The sequence below is a fragment of the Hoplias malabaricus genome, chromosome 1, assembly GCF_029633855.1.
Source record: "Hoplias malabaricus isolate fHopMal1 chromosome 1, fHopMal1.hap1, whole genome shotgun sequence".
NCBI classification, from domain to species: Eukaryota; Metazoa; Chordata; class Actinopteri; order Characiformes; family Erythrinidae; genus Hoplias; species Hoplias malabaricus.
In genome coordinates, this window is record NC_089800.1 from 21,128,141 (window position 1) to 21,146,166 (window position 18,026).

The 18,026-nt window shown below is 40.1% G+C and overlaps 2 protein-coding genes and 3 non-coding genes across 5 annotated transcripts in view; 4 read left to right on the forward strand and 1 right to left on the reverse strand.

Annotated features, from left to right (window-relative positions):
- The first annotated feature begins 408 nt into the window (after positions 1 to 408).
- trnat-ugu (transfer RNA threonine (anticodon UGU)) lies at positions 409 to 481 on the forward strand. Its single transcript has one exon. It is a non-coding gene; the product is annotated as a tRNA-Thr (tRNA).
- A 1,005-nt stretch (positions 482 to 1,486) lies between these two features.
- Positions 1,487 to 1,559, forward strand: trnat-ugu (transfer RNA threonine (anticodon UGU)). Its single transcript has one exon. It is a non-coding gene; the product is annotated as a tRNA-Thr (tRNA).
- Positions 1,560 to 3,187: 1,628 nt separating this feature from the next.
- On the forward strand, positions 3,188 to 3,260 carry trnat-ugu (transfer RNA threonine (anticodon UGU)). Its single transcript has one exon. It is a non-coding gene; the product is annotated as a tRNA-Thr (tRNA).
- Positions 3,261 to 5,491: 2,231 nt separating this feature from the next.
- On the reverse strand, positions 5,492 to 7,558 carry ino80c (INO80 complex subunit C). The gene is made up of 5 exons (XM_066683913.1): positions 7,077 to 7,558; positions 6,620 to 6,730; positions 6,365 to 6,476; positions 6,194 to 6,261; positions 5,492 to 5,962 (listed from the first exon to the last, which is right to left on the reverse strand). The coding sequence occupies exons 1-5, from the start codon at positions 7,296 to 7,298 to the stop codon at positions 5,831 to 5,833; spliced, it is 645 nt and encodes a 214-aa protein (XP_066540010.1). The 5' UTR covers positions 7,299 to 7,558; the 3' UTR covers positions 5,492 to 5,830.
- Positions 7,559 to 7,561: 3 nt separating this feature from the next.
- The window catches only part of galnt1 (UDP-N-acetyl-alpha-D-galactosamine:polypeptide N-acetylgalactosaminyltransferase 1), a 145,074-nt gene continuing 134,609 nt past the window's right edge, over positions 7,562 to 18,026 (forward strand). The window contains exons 1-2 of the mRNA XM_066683791.1: positions 7,562 to 7,685; positions 9,797 to 9,872. The gene's annotated coding sequence lies outside the window, so the exon portion shown is untranslated. The remainder of the gene's footprint in view (positions 7,686 to 9,796; positions 9,873 to 18,026) is intronic.

The window sequence follows — 18,026 nt, forward strand, 5'->3', positions numbered from 1 at the left end:
ATCTTTGAGAGGATGGTTATTACAGTTGTGGTGGGTGTTCCATTTATTAGATGTAAGATGTTCAGTGTTGCGTATCACATTTTATCAATTGTCCCTTAATTAAGCAAGTTTAGTTTTAACCCCCGTTTCTGTAAAAGTATTCCACCAGGATAATGCCAGGCATCATTCTGCACATGTAAAAACAGCATGGCTATTTAGGCCGAATATGACTTTTAGTTTGAATAATTAGAGTGGTTAACCAGCTATGGAGCAGGAATAGAGCAACATCCTTATTTCTGTTCATGATTTACAAAGTTTGGCATCTCTCCATTGTGTAAAACAACTATAGATGCCTTAGTCTAGAGCAGAGGGAGTGTGGCTGGGGTTTGACTAAACTGAGCTGAACATGGGGATGTTTTGAAGATGTAGGGCTTCATAGCTCAGTGGTTAGCGCACTGGTCTTGTAAACCGGGGGTCGCGAGTTCAATCCTCGCTGGGGCCTATGGCGTGCTTTTGATGGAGGAAATACATCTGAAGACAGTCTTATCTCTGAAGCCTTGCATTCAAGACTGTATCCTGAGTAGATGTAAACATAGCTACCCAAAGAACAAAGTCTATTACAGTTGTAGTGAATAATGTATCAGGTCCAAAATGCTTAGAGGCCTTAGTACCCTATTGAACTGCAGAAAAATGTCTTAGTAGCATCATGGGAACTGAAATTTATGTTAATTTAATCTTCTAGTTTTTGTTTTAAATAAAATAATACATTTAGGAGCTAAAACAAACAGAAACGAAAGAAACTAAACATAAATATTAGGTTCTTTTCCTCACAAAATATGAGTAATGTGCAATAATCAGAAAGCACCTTTCGTTAATTTAATTTCCTGAGAAGTTGCTCATATTTCAGTATCAGAAAAAGTTTTAATAAAAGCCCATGAGCTGATGGGTCAACAAAACTGTCACAACCAGACAAACAGTATTTTATTTTTTGCTCTTTTTTGCTTGATACAAGACTGAAAAATCCAGGCTGGTTTTGGTCTGATTCTTCTCTTCTTGTTGTGTGATAGGAGGCCAGTCCTCCACACATATTCTTTCTAAAAAGCTGTGCTGTTGTATTACATACGGAATGATGTCTGGCAATATCTTGCTGAAGTACTTTTACAGAAAAGGGGTTTGTGGTTACAGAATTATTCATATTGGTAACTGAATAACTAAAATCTTACAGAAAACTTGCATAAAGAAGGGGAAAGCCAACTGATTAAAAATGAAACACAATCCAATATATATATATAGGAGAGGAGAGGAAGTAGGATTTATTTAAAAGTAAGAAAAGTTTACATAGGTGTTACTATAAATATATATCTCCCAGGTTAAAAACTTTCTTTCCAGTTTCCAGTTTCTTTGCAAGTTTTTTCCAGTTAGACTAGATTACTTCCTCTTGGGAGTGGTTCAATTCAGGTGTTGAAAGTGCCTTAAAATGTCACAAGGTGAAGTGACAACTGAGCAAGGCTCCATAGCTCAGTGGTTAGAGCACTGGTCTTGTAAACCAGGGGTCGCGAGTTCAATTCTCGCTGGGGCCTGGCTGGCTCTTTTAAAGGGGGTCAAAAATGAAAGAATACAGTAACCCTGGAGCATGGTATTATAAGCCACACATAACAATGTCTCAAACAAAGTAAAAGTAGCTTCTGAAATATACTTAAATATGTTAAGACTGAATATATTGTCTGTTACAAAAAACATTTAGTCCTTAGTATTTTACACACTTATAGATTATATATATATGTACATTCTGTATTTACTGCTCACTGCACTCTGGTTAGATGCTAAACTATATTTCGTGGCCTTGTACTTGAACATGTGTAATGACAATAAAGTTGAATCTAATCTAATCTAAAAGAATACAGAGAAATGTCTTACAGCATTGAAGGTGAATATTTTGCATGAAATAATTTTTGACGTAATTTTAAAATGTAGTTTAACAATAAAGACACCTCTCCAGTTAAAATCAATGGTGTTATTTTTAACCTTGTTAATGTAATGTTTTGTATGCAAGACAATATCCAAGATAATTTATGAGCAAAATAAACCATCAGCTTTACGCTTTACAGAGCGTTTCCCAAATTTGGTTTCAAAAGGGCAAACTCAGACAGCCAGGGTTTCTCTCATCATAAATCTAAGGAACCAATCTCATCAACAAGAGGTTAAGGGTCAGTGGAGACAGAGATGTGGAATAAAGTGGTAGTTCATATTTGTTATCAAAAAAGACTTTTTATAAAATGTTTCCTGACCATTCGCAGTCTGTTTGTGTGCTCCAAACTGGTCTAATCTGGTCACAAAGCCCCAGTGTCTGTAAATGAATGAAAAAACAAACTGGCTTGGTGCGGTTCGGTTGTATGCTAGGTTCTTAGGCTCTCTCTCTCTCTCTCTCTCTCTCTCTCTCTCTCTCTCTCTCTCTCTCTCTCTCTCTCTCTCTCTCTCTCTCTCTCTCTCTCTCTCTCTCTCTCGGCAAAGGGGCAAAGGCACCTTGAGTTGTTTTACACAGTAGAGAGAACTCCAAATGTTGAAAAGTATCAATTGAGATGAGGATATTGCTCTATTCCTGCTGCATAGGTGGGTAACACAGACTTACCGACAGTGCTACAAAACTAAACAAGTTGGCTGTTCCTGGGTGTTACAGAGAAGACGTTGTGGACTGTCTCCTACAAAGAGGACCTGAGGAAATGTGTTACACGTCCAGAGCGTTTCCTCAGTTTGGTTCTTCCACTGACAGCTGCAGCAGAGCCTCCCTCTCTCTCTTCTCCGTGTTTACAGATGTGCTGCGGACAGCGTTCTGTCTCCTATTGGTCATCATCAGGAACATGTCGTAGGAAACATCTTAGTGGGCAAAAAGACCCAAACAACTCTAACATGCTCCACTTTTCCTTGGAGGTTGTGGGGTGTCCCAGAATTAGTGTTCTTTGATTATGATGTACTACATGACCACACCTTGTCCCCAACACTCAGATTAATTTCAGACGCTGGAAATGTGTCGGATATGACACAGTGGTGTCAAAATCGGGCTAAATTTGTGTAGTCTGATCCCAGCATTAGACGTACTGCAGGAATAACTTTGCCTGTAAAATCTCCAGGTGTGGCCTTAAACGGGTGTGGTTCAGGTGACAGTCCTGAGTCCTTAACAATGACACTTGAGAAAACATCTCACACAGAAGGCTCCATAGCTCAGTGGTTAGAGCACTGGTCTTGTAAACCAGGGGTCGCGAGTTCAATCCTCGCTGGGGCCTAATTACAGTTTTAGAGCCGCTGCAGATTGCAGAACTCAGGATACATTTATTAACACAATCTACCCAAAAATAACACTAAATGTGACATGAAAACTGCTGTAAAATCACAAGTCACAAGGACCTCTTGAGTAAGTCTTGTTCCTAAATGAACCAATTCTTCATAACAGTTTTATTCGTTATGGCACATTTAAAACCAAAGACAAGAAAGGACACTCCTCCGGTCACCACTTACGCAACACAAACAAACATACACTAACACAAACATCAATACTTCAATCCACCTCTCAACAGATTAACAGCTGCTGAAAGCAGGGCAATAGAAATACGTTTTCGAGCTGGGCTTTAAAAAAAAGATGAGGAGTTATAGAAGTGTAATATATTAGGGCAAGATGAAAAAAAAATGTAAAGTATGTTCCTGAGACAAAGGTCAATATTACTTTTTTTCTGCTTATTATGCACACCAAAACAGTTGAAAAATATTTCTAGCAGCACTTTTTTAACACAAATTTTCCCTACTAGTGAGGTTTGTCTGAGGGTTAAAAAAAAGTCTAACATTTAGCATGCTCTACCAGCTTTGTCCACAAGGGAGAATCCATCCATCCATCCATCCATTATCCACCGCTTATCCGGTTCTGGGTTACGGGGAAGCAGTCAGAGCAAAGAAATCCAGACCTCCCTCTCCCTAGCCACCGTCTCCAGCTCCTCTGGGGGTATACCGAGGCGTTCCCAGACATGTAGTTTCATGTTCTTGGTCTGCCCCGGGGCCTCCTCCCCGTTGGACAAGCTCGGAACACCTCACCAGGAAGGCTTTCAGGAGGCATCCGGACCAGATGCCCCAACCACCTCAAATGGCTCCTCTCGACGTGGAGGAGCAGCGGCTCCACTCCGAGTCTTGTCCGAGCTCCTAACCCTGTCTCTAAGGGAGAGTTCAGACACCCTGTGGAGAAAACTCATTTCAGCCGCTTGTACCCGCAATCTCGTTCTTTCGGTCACTACCCAAATCTCGTGACCATAGGTGAAGGTTGGGACGTAGATCAAACGGTAAATCATGAGCTTTGCTTTTATGCTCAGCTCTCTCTTCACCACAACGGACCGGTACAGAGCCCACATTACTGCTGACGCTGCACCGATCCACCTGTCAATCTCCCACTCCATTTTTCCTTCACTCGTGAACAAAACCCCGAGGTATTTAAATTCCTCCACTTGAGGCAGGATCTCACTTCCATCCTGTAGAGAGCACACCACCCTTTTCCGACAAAGTACCATGGACTTGGACTTGGAGGTGCTGATCCTCATCCCTACCTCTTCACACTCGGCTGCAAAATGGTCCATCAAGAGCTGGAGGTCCTGGCTCGATGAAGCCAACAAGACCACATCATCCGCAAAAAGCAGACATGGAATCCTGAGAACACCAAACCGGACACCTTCCGCCACTTGGCTATGACAAGAAATTCTGTCCATAAAAATTATGAACAGAACCGGTAACAACGGGCAACCCTGACGGAGTCCAACTCTGCATAAGGGAGCAATCCAACTCTATACGATGCCCACGGAAAAAACATGAGCAAACTGGCCATCATACAGCCACAGAAGAGACAAATAGATCAGCTGTTCTAAGAAGAGGGAGGAACAGTGGAGCAGCAGGGAGTGTCTCTGTCACAGCTCCAGGGTCCTGGAGGTTGTGGGTTTGAGTCCCGCTCCGGGTGACTGTCTGTGAGGAGCGCTGTGTGTTCTCCCTGCGTCTGCGTGGGTTTCCTCAAAAGTCCATAGGTATGAGTGTGTGTCGTTCTGTGAAGGACTGGTGCCCCCTCCAGGGTGTGTTCCCGCCTTGCGCCCATTGATTTGGGGGTAGGCTCTGGACCCACCACCGCCCTGAACTGGATAAGGGTTACAGACAATTAATAAATGTATTTACATGTCAGCCACTGACTGATGTAGCACACTTAAGAAGCTGTATGAAAGTGTGTGTTGTTTTATTGATGACTGATATTTCATTGAGTTTCTCATTCATTTCTGTTCATGGATGAAATCAAGACCTTAAAAGATCTACAACTAGACGTTTCAAAACAAAGAGAACTACATTTGTCAGGATACTGGAATCTTCATTTAAAATGACTTGCATTGTAAGTAATAAGACGAGTAAGTAATTCAGTATTAACAACAGGGGGCAGCAAAACACACTTCTGAACAATAAACAGCCAAAAACGGGCTCTTTAAAAACTATAGCTTTATTTCAGTAATTTACAAAACAGCATAACATTTTATACATTCATCAGTTAATTTTTGGATGAAAAGGTCTGTCCATCAATGAGTAACCACATCTGCAATGAGCGACATTGCAGCCGCAATTCAAAAAAATGTAAGAACAATTCAGAGATAAACAACATTATGTACAAGTTTTTTTCACCTTTACCAAGAATCTAAAAAAAAAAAAATAAATAAATAAAAAAAAATAATCAATGAGTCTTTCCTGTACCTGCCATAATTCCTTAAAGTCATTTTTTAAAAAGGGATCCAGGGCTGTCTTGACCACCACTGTATATCACCTGAGAAGCATGCATGGTGCTCTCCTAGGGCACAATGCAGGTAGCCTTTCGCAGGGTCAGATATCCTGCCACTACATCTGTGGGGAGCTGGCGGATGTAGGTAAACTCTTCAGACGACGTGAAGCGCAGTTTCGTCTGAGGGTCTGTGTAGTTTGCCTGGAGAACAACAGGGTCCAAATACATTTACATAAAGTGTTTATGTTCACCAGCCAGACCTACTTAAAAACACAGATGAACAAGCTCTATTCAAAACATTTCAGAATGTTTTCCTAGTGTTGTGAATTTCTGTTTTGGCTAAAGACATCATTTACCTAATAACTATCTATTGCCTGTGAATAACAAAGAACTAAGTATTTTAAATGGCTCCAAGAGAAAATATTTACTTACTGGTAATCCTGAGATATCAGAGTACTTTTTAGGAGGCTTCATTGAAGGAGGTGCATCTATATTATAATCTGTCAGAAGGAGCCAGAGAGGTCTTTAGAAACCCATTCAGAAAATAATACTTCTCAAAGAACTCATTTAAATTTGACTTTCAGCATTGTGAGTCAGACTTACAGTTTGGGTCTGTGATTTTCCAGGGCAGTGCTCTCTCTGCTGCTAGGATTTGTTTCAGATTCTTCCAAGTCCGATTCTTCTTCCCTGCTGCTGCTCCTCCGATACCCGAGTGCTACAGAGGAAAGCGTATTGAGGAATGGTTAAACAGCACAAAGTATTCCCAGCTTGTGGAAATGAGAAAGATATAATCTGGGGATGTTTATACAGGCACATGTAGAGACAACATAAGCAGCACAAGCTCAGCTAATTTCTTACCACAAAGTTGGGGTCTTTAAAAGGCAGAGGCTTGCTGACAGGCTCCGCAGACGGCAGACAGACATCTGCTGCGGGAAGCAACTTCCCATCTGCTGAATCAACCACCACAATCTGATAAAACACACAGAAAAAAAGCACAATTAATATGTAAAGTTAACAGTATCATTTCAACAGTAAACGGTATAATTTCAAACCAATGCAGCCAATGAGAGAGCGAGTGAGAGAGAGAGAGAGAGAGAGAGAGAGAGAGAGACAGACAGACAGACAAGCACACCAAACTGAGCCAGTTTGGTTTTTCTTTTACCAAGGAATCGGTTCAGCAAACCAAATCTAGCTCGTACCGAAACATGTCATCAGCTTCTTGGTTTTGCTGACCCGACACAGACAGCTGTGGGCTAAAATGATAACACAGGAAATGTAAAAGTACTGGAGAGTGGATCTTCGTGTCCTCTCTGACCTGAGGTTGTCCAGCGCCTGATGGCGGCTGGACTCTCCTCTTCTTGCTGCTGCTGCCCTGCGGCTGAAGCTGCGGCGCTGTGGCGGGACTCGCCGCTCGTTTCTTCGCTTTAATGTTACTCTGAACTGACGATAAAACAGGCACCAGTTTAATAGTCCCCCCCGCCGCCGCGGAGCTTAGCTCTGCGCCCAGAGCCGAGCGCGGTGTGGACGGTGCCGCCATCCACCCCCACCACAAACCGTTTATTGGCTACGGTTTCAGTTATAACCACAAACAAACAAGTAAACAAAAACACTCCGCCGCGCTCCCAGCTACAGGATAACGGACTACAGCTCCGCCAGTGTTACCGAGGTTTCTGTCCGTCTCAAAACACGTTCCGTTCTGACTTTAGTTCCACTTCGCCCCACTTTTTATATTATTTTTTTTTTATTAGTAATTAGTATGTTTTTGTATTAATTGATATTAAACCAACAGTAACAATATACAATACAACTTTGGGACTCTCTCTCTCTCTGCAACAGAACTGGAGTGTTTTACACAGCAGAGAGAACTCCAAATGTTAACAAGCATGAACCAAAATGAGGATATTGCTCTAATCCTGCTCCATAAGTGAGTAACACTGACTTGTTTTTGCTGTTACAGTGGAAATGTCTTCAAACTCAGGAGACTGCTAACTGCATTAGTGACAGTGCTACAAAACTAAACAACTCAAGTTGCAAATGATTTTCTGTGGGAATTTATACATTTAAAAAAACAAACAGACAATTTACACAACAGTCGGTTTTCTCCTCAAACACTGTTCCATCTCAAAAGGCGCAGAGCTTAGACCTGCATATTCCCAAAATCGTAGATGTTCCTTTTAAGTGTTCAAATGAGGTTTTTTTATGCATTTCTGTGTAATTTATAAGTGTGATTCAAAATTTAAAAAAATCTCTCACTCTTTTGTAATCTTATGCAAATTGTTGTGTAATACTGAAAATGAGAGTTGTCATTTTCTTTATTATAAATATGGTGGCCAGACGTCGGACATGTCCTCTGTTTTAGACTTAAAAATGTCCGGGCGGAATTTCACAAACGTCCCCGATTTTGTTTTTCTAGTGTTTACATAGAATTTCTAAGCATACAATGGCAGCGAGGGGCGAGAGCTCATCACCCACCCTCCGAGACGAGTCCTCTTTTTCTGCATCTCAGATTTGGTCACCCTATTATAAACAAATGCTAAAATTATTTTTAGATGTATTATTTTAATACGTGTATTAACGCAAACATCAAAATCTTAATCTTTAAATTATCTAAACCACAACTCTCGCATAGTTTTGGATACAACATTTTTGCAAAGAACAGAACTAATCAATGCCCATGCTTTCAGTGCTTTTTCTTTAATGGAACACATAATGAATATAGTCATGAATTACATTATTTTTTTCTGAATATAACACAAGCACACAAAAGCTTTAGAACCTATTTGTCCACCTAATAAATGAATTAATTATATATGACCTAATAAGGGGAGACTATGGAGAAATATTCACTACAAAGAGCATTTGAATGTATCAATTTTTGTTTTTCTAAAAATATTGTAGTGAAATATAACAGGCTACAAAGTCATGCCTAAAAAAGGGGCAGGAGGGAGGAATGCACTTAAACATGCAAACATGAATATGTTGTTTCCTCATAATGCTAATTATATAAACAATTAAAGAAATATAAGAAGAAGCTTTACACCCTTCTCTACATCATATACAAACCAACATTAAAAAACATTAAACTACACCTCGCTGGTCCCATCCCTTCTTAATAAAAATAAAGTGTGGCCACAACTTATTAAAGTATAGAACCCCTAAAGACTGTGGAAAAGTATTATTTAGAGATTTGTTACCACAATTTAGTAATCTCAATTTGGCATAGCCTCTGTCATGTCTGACTAAAAAGGGTTATTATACTGAGGGTATGGGTTACTAAACTGAGGGAACAAATTACTAAGTTGAGGGAACGCATTATTAAACAAAGGGAAGAGTTTACATTTAGTTCCTACACTTTTATTAAAAATGTCACCAGCAAGGCTCCAGTTTAAACAAAGAATCAAAAGAAAAACCTTCCCTATGAAAAATGCTAAATGAGTCCATATTATTCAAACTAATCATACAATATTTACATACAATATAAGTTCAGAAACTCTATTTTATGATGCACATAACAGTAATTATACAGAAACAAAGAGGGAAAGCAGTGATTGTATGAATGAAGCAGTGTCTATAAGCCATTCGTCCTGCACTCAGACTGTGGGCTAAATGCACTTTAAATCTCAAACGATGGACAATACATCCTCCTTCGCCTCTCCTAACAGTTGGTGCTGAAGTTAAGTTTGATTTATGCTTCATGACAAGCTTCCTCATTATGGAATAAGGGACGATAATGGCATTTACATTTCAATCTCATCTCTTGCCCTGAAAAAACAGAAAAAGACTAATTAACTTTGAGCAGAAGCAGGCCTGTAGGTGTGCCTCAGAGCCAATTCATTCTCCTCTCTCTCCTGAGTTAAAGACAATACCCACCTCAGTGCTTATGGGGGGAAAAAGAGAGAAAGGAATCCATTATTCATACTACAGTAATAGCATTTGGAAGATTTACAGTGCCAACCGTGCAGAGGATGAATAATACATCTCCATCATCCTCTCTTCCTGCCCCTCACTCTACTTTCTTCTTGTCTTTTACTATAGGAAAGAAAAAGAGAGAAGTGGAGAAAGAGAGAGAATGTGAAAATTAAATGCTAAGAAAATTATGACAGTCATTTATGTAAGTATTTTTACAGTCATAGTGTTAACATTACATCATTCTGATGAAGTGTAGCAGCTGTGTATCCAAAAGTCTGCAGATATTTGCTCATATAATGTTTCCTCTGAAATGAGGGGTGTCCACAGGGAATTTGTCTGTCTCCCCAGTGAAGACTTTATACTAAAACAGCAGAACATAGGGCTGGACAATAATTCAATATCAATAAATATTGCAATATAAAATTCTTCAATAACAATAATACGATTTTTAAACACATTTTCAATATTTCAGTATACATTATTTACAGCAACTGTCACTGACTGACGGTCATTAGAGGGCGCTGCCAAGGTTATTTTTAGAGCACATCTCACACAAGGGAAATTCAAAGTGCTTTACAGAGTCAAAAGAAAGAGTAAAAAGCAGTTAAATTAAGAGCAAGAATAAAAAAAACCACAAAAGCCATTTAAAACAATTACAATAGTGCAATAAAAGAAATTACATAAAAGGAGTAAAAGAAAACACAATTAAAATGATTCAAACAATTAAAATGATACTGAGCTGTTAGCTGCTCAAACAGGAATGAAGTCTAATTAAGTTCATTTTAAGTCTTGATTTAAAAGTGCCTAAAGTCTGAGCTCTTCTAATATTCACAGTCAGCTGGTTACATTTAAGAGCGGCGCCAAAGCTAAACAAAGCCAAGAGTTGTTGTTCGAAGGTGATGTCATGTTGCTTTCATTTCTTGGCAGTTTTTTTATTGTTCATATCAGTATTGAAATTATATCGACCAAAATGAAGAAATATATTGTGATATACATTTTCGCCGTATCGTCCAGCCCTAATTCACCACAAGAACAGTAGAGAGGGCAGGTACCAACTGATTAGTGGGATGATCGTTCCCAGACTACACACACATCTGTGGTCCCATAACTCAGTGGTTCACAGTCTTTTTCTGCAGTGCCCTCTTTTTGTAGATTACAATTCAGACACACAACCGCCAAACTCCACTGGATCTGTTATAAATATTTTAATTCATACAAACCTCTAACTTACTGAACCTCTTACTGAACAAAAGACACAGTGATACATTACCTTTAGAGCGGAATTATTACAACTGACGTGAATTTTGTATCTCATTGTATGCTCTACTGCCCCCAACATAACCCCCCCTCCTCCCCCAGGGGGCGCACCTCCCACTTTTGGAACCATTGAAACATTATGGGTTGGATGCTGGATGGGTTGGACACTGCTCCACGGCCTAATTTGTGGTCCCTCTTCTGAGTCTTGGTTCCGCTCAACGTTCCTCCCTCACGCACCGAGGGAATTTCTCCATGCCTCTGTTGCCCTTGGCTTGCTCAAAGGAGGATGGACCCAGGTCTCTGTAAACGACATTCTCTGTGCAAAGCGCTATATAAATAAAATTGAATTCTACGGAGAGATGGAGCACCATCCAGTACTTCTGACATCTGTCTGTGTCTGAACTCACTTATGTTCTTACGGCTGTACACCACGACATCCTCCCATCTTCTGTCCAACATCTGTTACTGAAGTACATGGACAAAGAGGGACTACAACCTGCTAATAACTTAATTTCAGTGTCCACAAACGTCCTACCGTCTTATTTAAAATGCAAAGAGAGAGAGAGAGAGAGAGAGAGAGAGAGAGAGGGGGTTGCTCTTCAAAAGGATACATTCTGTCTTTTCATTTTCACTTCCAGCTCTACGCTGTTTGCTTTGCATTCCCCTATTTGAATAAGCAAAGGTAATGTTATCTTTGCTGTCATCAGGACCTCCTATGTTTGCAGCAGAGAGAACATCACGTGACAGAAAGATGAGTCTGAAGAATGAACCGTTTTAAAGGCCACACACACAGTCATATTCTCTTTGATTGTTGGTAGCCTCTATCTAATTTTCAGAACGTTTTCTTTCCATCTTCCATCCTTCACGTTATTGCCAGGGGCTGGGACTGAGGCAGATCGGGATATTCTTATATAGTGGTGTTAGGTCGAGGTGTTTTACACCAGGTGGCAGTAACAATGCCACAGAAAGATCTCCTTGAATTGATTCAGTGTGAAAGCAGAATCGTTTTTGTAAATCAGGCAGCTTTGACTCTTAGCTTACTCACTCACTCACTCACTCACTCACACATTTGCTCCCCATTTACTTTTCATTCACTCATTTACACACTCATTCACTCACTCACTCATTTACTCCCCCATTTCCTCTTCATTCACTCATTTACACACTCACTCATTCACTCACTCACTTACTCCCCATTTACCCATCATTCACTCATTTACACACTCACTCATTCACTCACTCTTTTACTCCCCATTTACTCTTCATTCACTCATTTACACACTCACTCATTCACTCCCCCATTTACTCACCCTTTTACTCTTCATTCACTCATTTACACACTCACTCATTCACTCACTCATTCACTCACTCATTTACTCACTCTTTTACTCTTCATTCACACACTCACTCATTTACTCACTCTTTTACTCTTCATTCACTCATTCACACACTCATTTACTCACTCTTTTACTCTTCATTCACACACTCACTCATTGACTCACTCTTTTACTCTTCATTCACTCACTCACTCATTTACTCACTCATTAACTCTTCATTCACTCATTCACACACTCATTTACTCACTCTTTTACTCTTCATTCACACACTCACTCATTCACTCACTCATTTACTCACTCTTTTACTCTTCATTCACTCATTCACACACTCATTTACTCACTCTTTTACTCTTCATTCACACACTCACTCATTTACTCACTCTTTTACTCTTCATTCACTCACTCACGCATTTACTCACTCATTAACTCTTCATTCACTCATTCACACACTCATTTACTCACTCTTTTACTCTTCATTCACACACTCACTCATTTACTCACTCTTTTACTCTTCATTCACTCACTCACTCTTTTAATCTTCATTCACTCACTCCTTCATTTACTCAATCTTTTACTCTTCATTCACTCCTTTACACACTCACTCATTCACTCACTCTTTTGCCCTTCATTCACTCACTCTTTTGCTCTTCATTCACTCACTCACTCACTGTAATGAAATGAAATGAAAAAAGGCCTGAATGCCTTATGCATGGACACATGTGGCCTGTTCCTGACTCCAAGCTCTGATGGTGAGCAGCTTTATACCCCTCCTGCCAACACTTGGCATTGATGATGCTGATTTTAGACATGTTTTAGCTGCTCTTTTCATTTTATGCTAATTATAAAGATAATGTGCATGTCATTGTACAACACACAAGGAAATGTGTCTTCTGCATGTTACCCATCTGTGGCAGTGAACACACACACACACACACACACACACACGCACAAGTGCACTAGGGGCAGGCAACACACACCCAAAGCGGGGGGGTTCAGCGTCTTGCTCGAGGTTCCCCTCAACCGTGGATGTTGCCGCCGGTCCTGGGGATCAAACCAGCAAACTCTAAAAATTAGGCCAAGGCTGCCCCCATGGAGACTGTGCTGTGGAGATTGTGCCAGCACGACTGAACATCCGTGTATACAAACAGGTGCATGTTACAGTAGCTGAATTCAAGAATGCCAACAAATCCTAGTGCATTCAAGGGCTTGAAGATACATAGCTGTTCATCCCAAAGGCTGTGTCTCAGAGAGAAAAGAGGATGCTAACCTCCTGTCCTCAGAAGTGCAATTTCAGATTCCAGGGCTCGTTTATCTGATTGTACTTTCTTGCTTCTCCCTCAGTGGGTGCACGCTGAAACCATTTCACTCCCACTGCGGGTGAAACGCCTGAGCTCATACAGAACAGAGATGGCAGGACAGCTAGAGAATGCACTTGACGTCTCATTCATATTTCATCATGACGACATTGCTGCTACAAGCGGCTCAGTGCACGTGGAACATAAATAAACTAGAGCTGGAGATGCCTTGTTGCAGCTCCATTGCAAACATGCATGAATGTTTTATGAGGCAAAGTTGAACTGCAGTAAATGAGAGAAAGGCTTGTTTCCCCAGGCCATTGTTTCTTAAGCCACCCCTGCTCAGTAAACATTGAATCCACCATGAACGGGGCCTGCCCTGTGTGTGTGTGTGTGGTAATATGTGTGTGTTGTGAGCTATTTATATGGATGTTGACTTCCTTCTGGATTACACACACACACACATCTCCCAGCTGGACATTAGGCCAGATCTATCAAATCAGATCTCAGTTCCACTCCTACTGACAACTACATTGTTGGGCCAAAAGTTTGAGAACACCTGTTCATCCAATCATTCATTCATTGTCTGTAACTCTTATCCAGTTCAGGGCAGCGGTGGGTCCTGAGCCTACCCAGAATCACTGGGCCCAAGCCAGGAACACACCCTGGAGGTGGCACCAGTCCTTCACAGGGCGACTCACACTCACACCTACCAAGGTGTATTTTTGGAGTATGGGAGGAAACCAGAGCACCTTGTTATGGGCATGGATGTTTCTCTCGTATCTCTGTCCTGTCCTGTCCATATGTTCTAGGATCCAGTCCTGGGTTCCTGACTGACTGCATGCCGGATGCCGGAATCTGTGTCCATGGTTTGGCTTCAACCATCAGCTATAAATGAGAGAGTTACGTCATACCCGGAGGAATGGTTCCTCACTAAATTGTTACCTTTTGCGCTGAGGAAACCCACGCAGACACAGGAAGAACACACCACACTCCTCACAGACGGTCACCCGGAGGAAACCCACGCAGACACTGGGAGAACACACCACACTCCTCACAGACAGTCACCCGGAGGAAACCCACGCAGACACAGGGAGAACACACCACACTCCTCACAGACAGTCACCCGGAGGAAACCCATGCAGACACAGGGAGAACACACCACACTCCTCACAGACAGTCACCCGGAGTGGGACAGTGACACTACGTGCTGCAGCACCATGTGCAATGTACTGAATTGTATATGGAAAAGGGAAAGAATTGTGAACTTGCTCATTATGCTGCAGTATTAAAGGTGGGATATGTGTTTAAGGGATGGCCAGTAAAAGTACACTAAAATTAATTTTGTTGTTATTCATGTCTTTGCTAGCAGAAGGAATTGCAGAAGGAAGGAGATGATACTGATATGAAGAGTAATATCTTCTCACAGTCACTTAACCATCTTCAGTTCGTAATTCAAATATAAAGAACTGATTACTCAGATGAAACTGATATAACTTCTCAGGTTAGCGGGGGATCCCTAAATATATACTAAGAATAATTAATATATAAACAATATATAAACAATGTCATTCAGAAATTCACAATACATTTGAATTTAACAGTATAAAACATTTAATTGATATAAAAGATACAAACAAGATTACATCAATTAGAAGTTCGATTAATTGTTGATTAATTAGCACAGCCCTACACTTTATACACTACAATGCTGGTCTTGATGAAGAGGTTGCAGAAAATGAATGAATGAATAAATTAATGGATACATATATTTTCTGCTTTTCCTGACACTGAATAGCTTGTTCTTAATGGTTGTCATGACTGGAAATTAAATGAATGAAATGTGTTATATCACTTTAGCGCAGTGCTGTAAATGTTTGTGTTTTTATTTGATCTTAATCTTACATTTCTCACAGTGGGTGCCAGCACAGGCTGCTAACCTCATTACAGAGTCACGGGCTTAAAACGAGGCCTTCTAATGTAGTCTAGTGAAAGTGTAATGACGTTTAATCAACAAAACACAAACAGCAATCAGATAAACGCTATGATATCATTTTTTTAAATGAGCCTATAGCCCAGTGGTTGCCAAAGTGGGGGTGCGCCCCCTAAGGGGGACGTGGAACTATTGCAGGGGGGACGTGGCAAGGCAAATGAGCTACGCGCCGTTTGAGGACTGCTAGCAAAAGATGGACAAGTCTGTGAGAGCTAAACCTGCAGCAGATGATTATTTTTCTCAAGGGAAAAGAAGAAAATATGACGAAGCACATCTCAGACCTACTCACACCAGTCACTGAAGAGAAGAGTGGGTTAAATTGGGCAGTTTTACAGAGAGTAAACGAGCAGGTTTCAGGCTTTTTCTCTCAGGAAGCAGTTTTATAATTTATTTTTTGTGCAGAGGAGCAATTAGGAGCAAATATATTTAAAAATGACGTAAGCACAATCACTTTGTTTGAGTTTTTTTTCTATAAGTAGTTGCAGTTTTGTATGAGTAAATAAATTCCAGTGGAGTTTTGAAGTAAAAATGTGCACGTGGGGAGTGAAAGGGGAACCACTGCTATAGCCAATAGCAAGGAGTTTCCACTTTAATAACCACACTACTTCTTTTTTGTTTGTGAAGTGTGTATTGAATGTGTAATACCGAGAGGTCCAGGATAGTTGGGAGGTTACTGAAACTCCTGATAGACACTTAGCACCATAGCTGCTTCAAATCCCAAAAGACCTATTTAACAGCTTTTATAGCTTAGCTCTGAAGCAAGTGATTTAGCTTAATGATGAACTAGGCTATTTCCTTAATGAATCTTGACTCTGATGAGATGATTTTTTTTTGCTCCATCCTTGATTAACCAAAGCTAATGAATAATGGTTTCTGTGTAAAGAAGCCATAATATTGATGTTATAATCTGCTCGATATCATTTAATTTATTTGACTGGTTACTTTGCTCATCTTTATTGGAATATTCTGCCAAATAAAAATAGTAAGTGGTATCTTTCTTGGTTAATGAACCAGATTCCTGTTCGGACCAATGAGATCTGACAGTAATAGTGTTGCCATGTCAAAAATTATATGAAGGTTTTATACAGCTTAAGTGATCAGAAGTGTTTCCTTTCCAAGTGTTCAAACATCTATTTTCTTTTTTTCTTTTTGTCGTCACCCATTGTTGCTTGAAATGACAGGAAAAAGTTTGAGATCAGTAATTGGTCAATGTTGTGTAAGCAAAGGTAATGAAGCATCCTGAAACCACAATGAGCGCAATATAAATATTGTAATTTACAGTAAAATATAGCAATGAAGAAATTATTATATACATAAATAAATAAGTGAATAGCTTACATAAAATGTTATTCCCTAATAACTTTACGCCTCCCCATAAAACAAAGAATAATGCTAAAGCTCGTTAAAGAGAAATAATTACACCTTAAAATGGTGAAAAGGATCTAAATTAGAAGAACTCATATGGAACCGACTCTTTACAATCGTCCTTTGGAAAGAATCAGACTCAATGATTCATTGATTCACGCGTCAAATGAACTTCTCGGTACAGAGGAGACGGAAAACCAGCTGCAGTCTGTAAGCATAAGATGATTTTTTTTAAAGTGGTGCATTTTATGTGTTATTATATTTTGAATGATTTATAGGAGAATTATTTCATATATTGCTGGAAAACCAGCGTAGGCTTCAGAATCCTCTGAGGATCAATCAACCACAAAAACACCAACTTAAATTGGACATCTGTGATAAAATACTTACAGCCAATCCACAGACTAGAAAAACTCCACTCCATCACATTTATACATACATTATCTCTCTCTCTCTCTCTCTCTCTCTCTCTCTCTCTCTCTCTCTCTCTCTCTCTCTCTCTCTCTCTCTCTCTCTCTCTCACACACACACACACACACACACACACACACACAAGCCAGGCTTTATTAAGCATTCAGCAGGTCTCAGCATGGACACAGAAACGCTGCTCAACCTGCATAACCATTAATGGACCACCACACACCAGTTAACACTAGAGCAGTGTGAATAAAGGATAATGCCTTTACTGTATGTATAGCCTTTATAAAAATATGCCCATACAAACAGAAAAGCTCATGCCAAAGCAGACACAGGTATGCAAATGCAGGAACATAACACAAAAGCAGAAACACCCAAGCAATAACTCAATACAGAATGGGTGCACTGAAAAAGGGGTGCGTGCAGTTAATCATCTACATCCAAATATAACATTTGTGTAACATATATTAATATGCGAGTTATATCTCTGGATGTGCACTCTTATAAATAAAGGTGCTACAAATGGGTCTTTGAGCGATGTCATAGAAGAATCATATTTGGTTCCATAAAGAAACATTTTTGCTGATGTGTTTAAACGGGGTAAAGTGGTGGATTTTTAAACCTTTAAAACACACACATTTCGTACACAAACACAGTTCTTTATGGAGCCAAAAGTGGTTTGTTTATGGCAT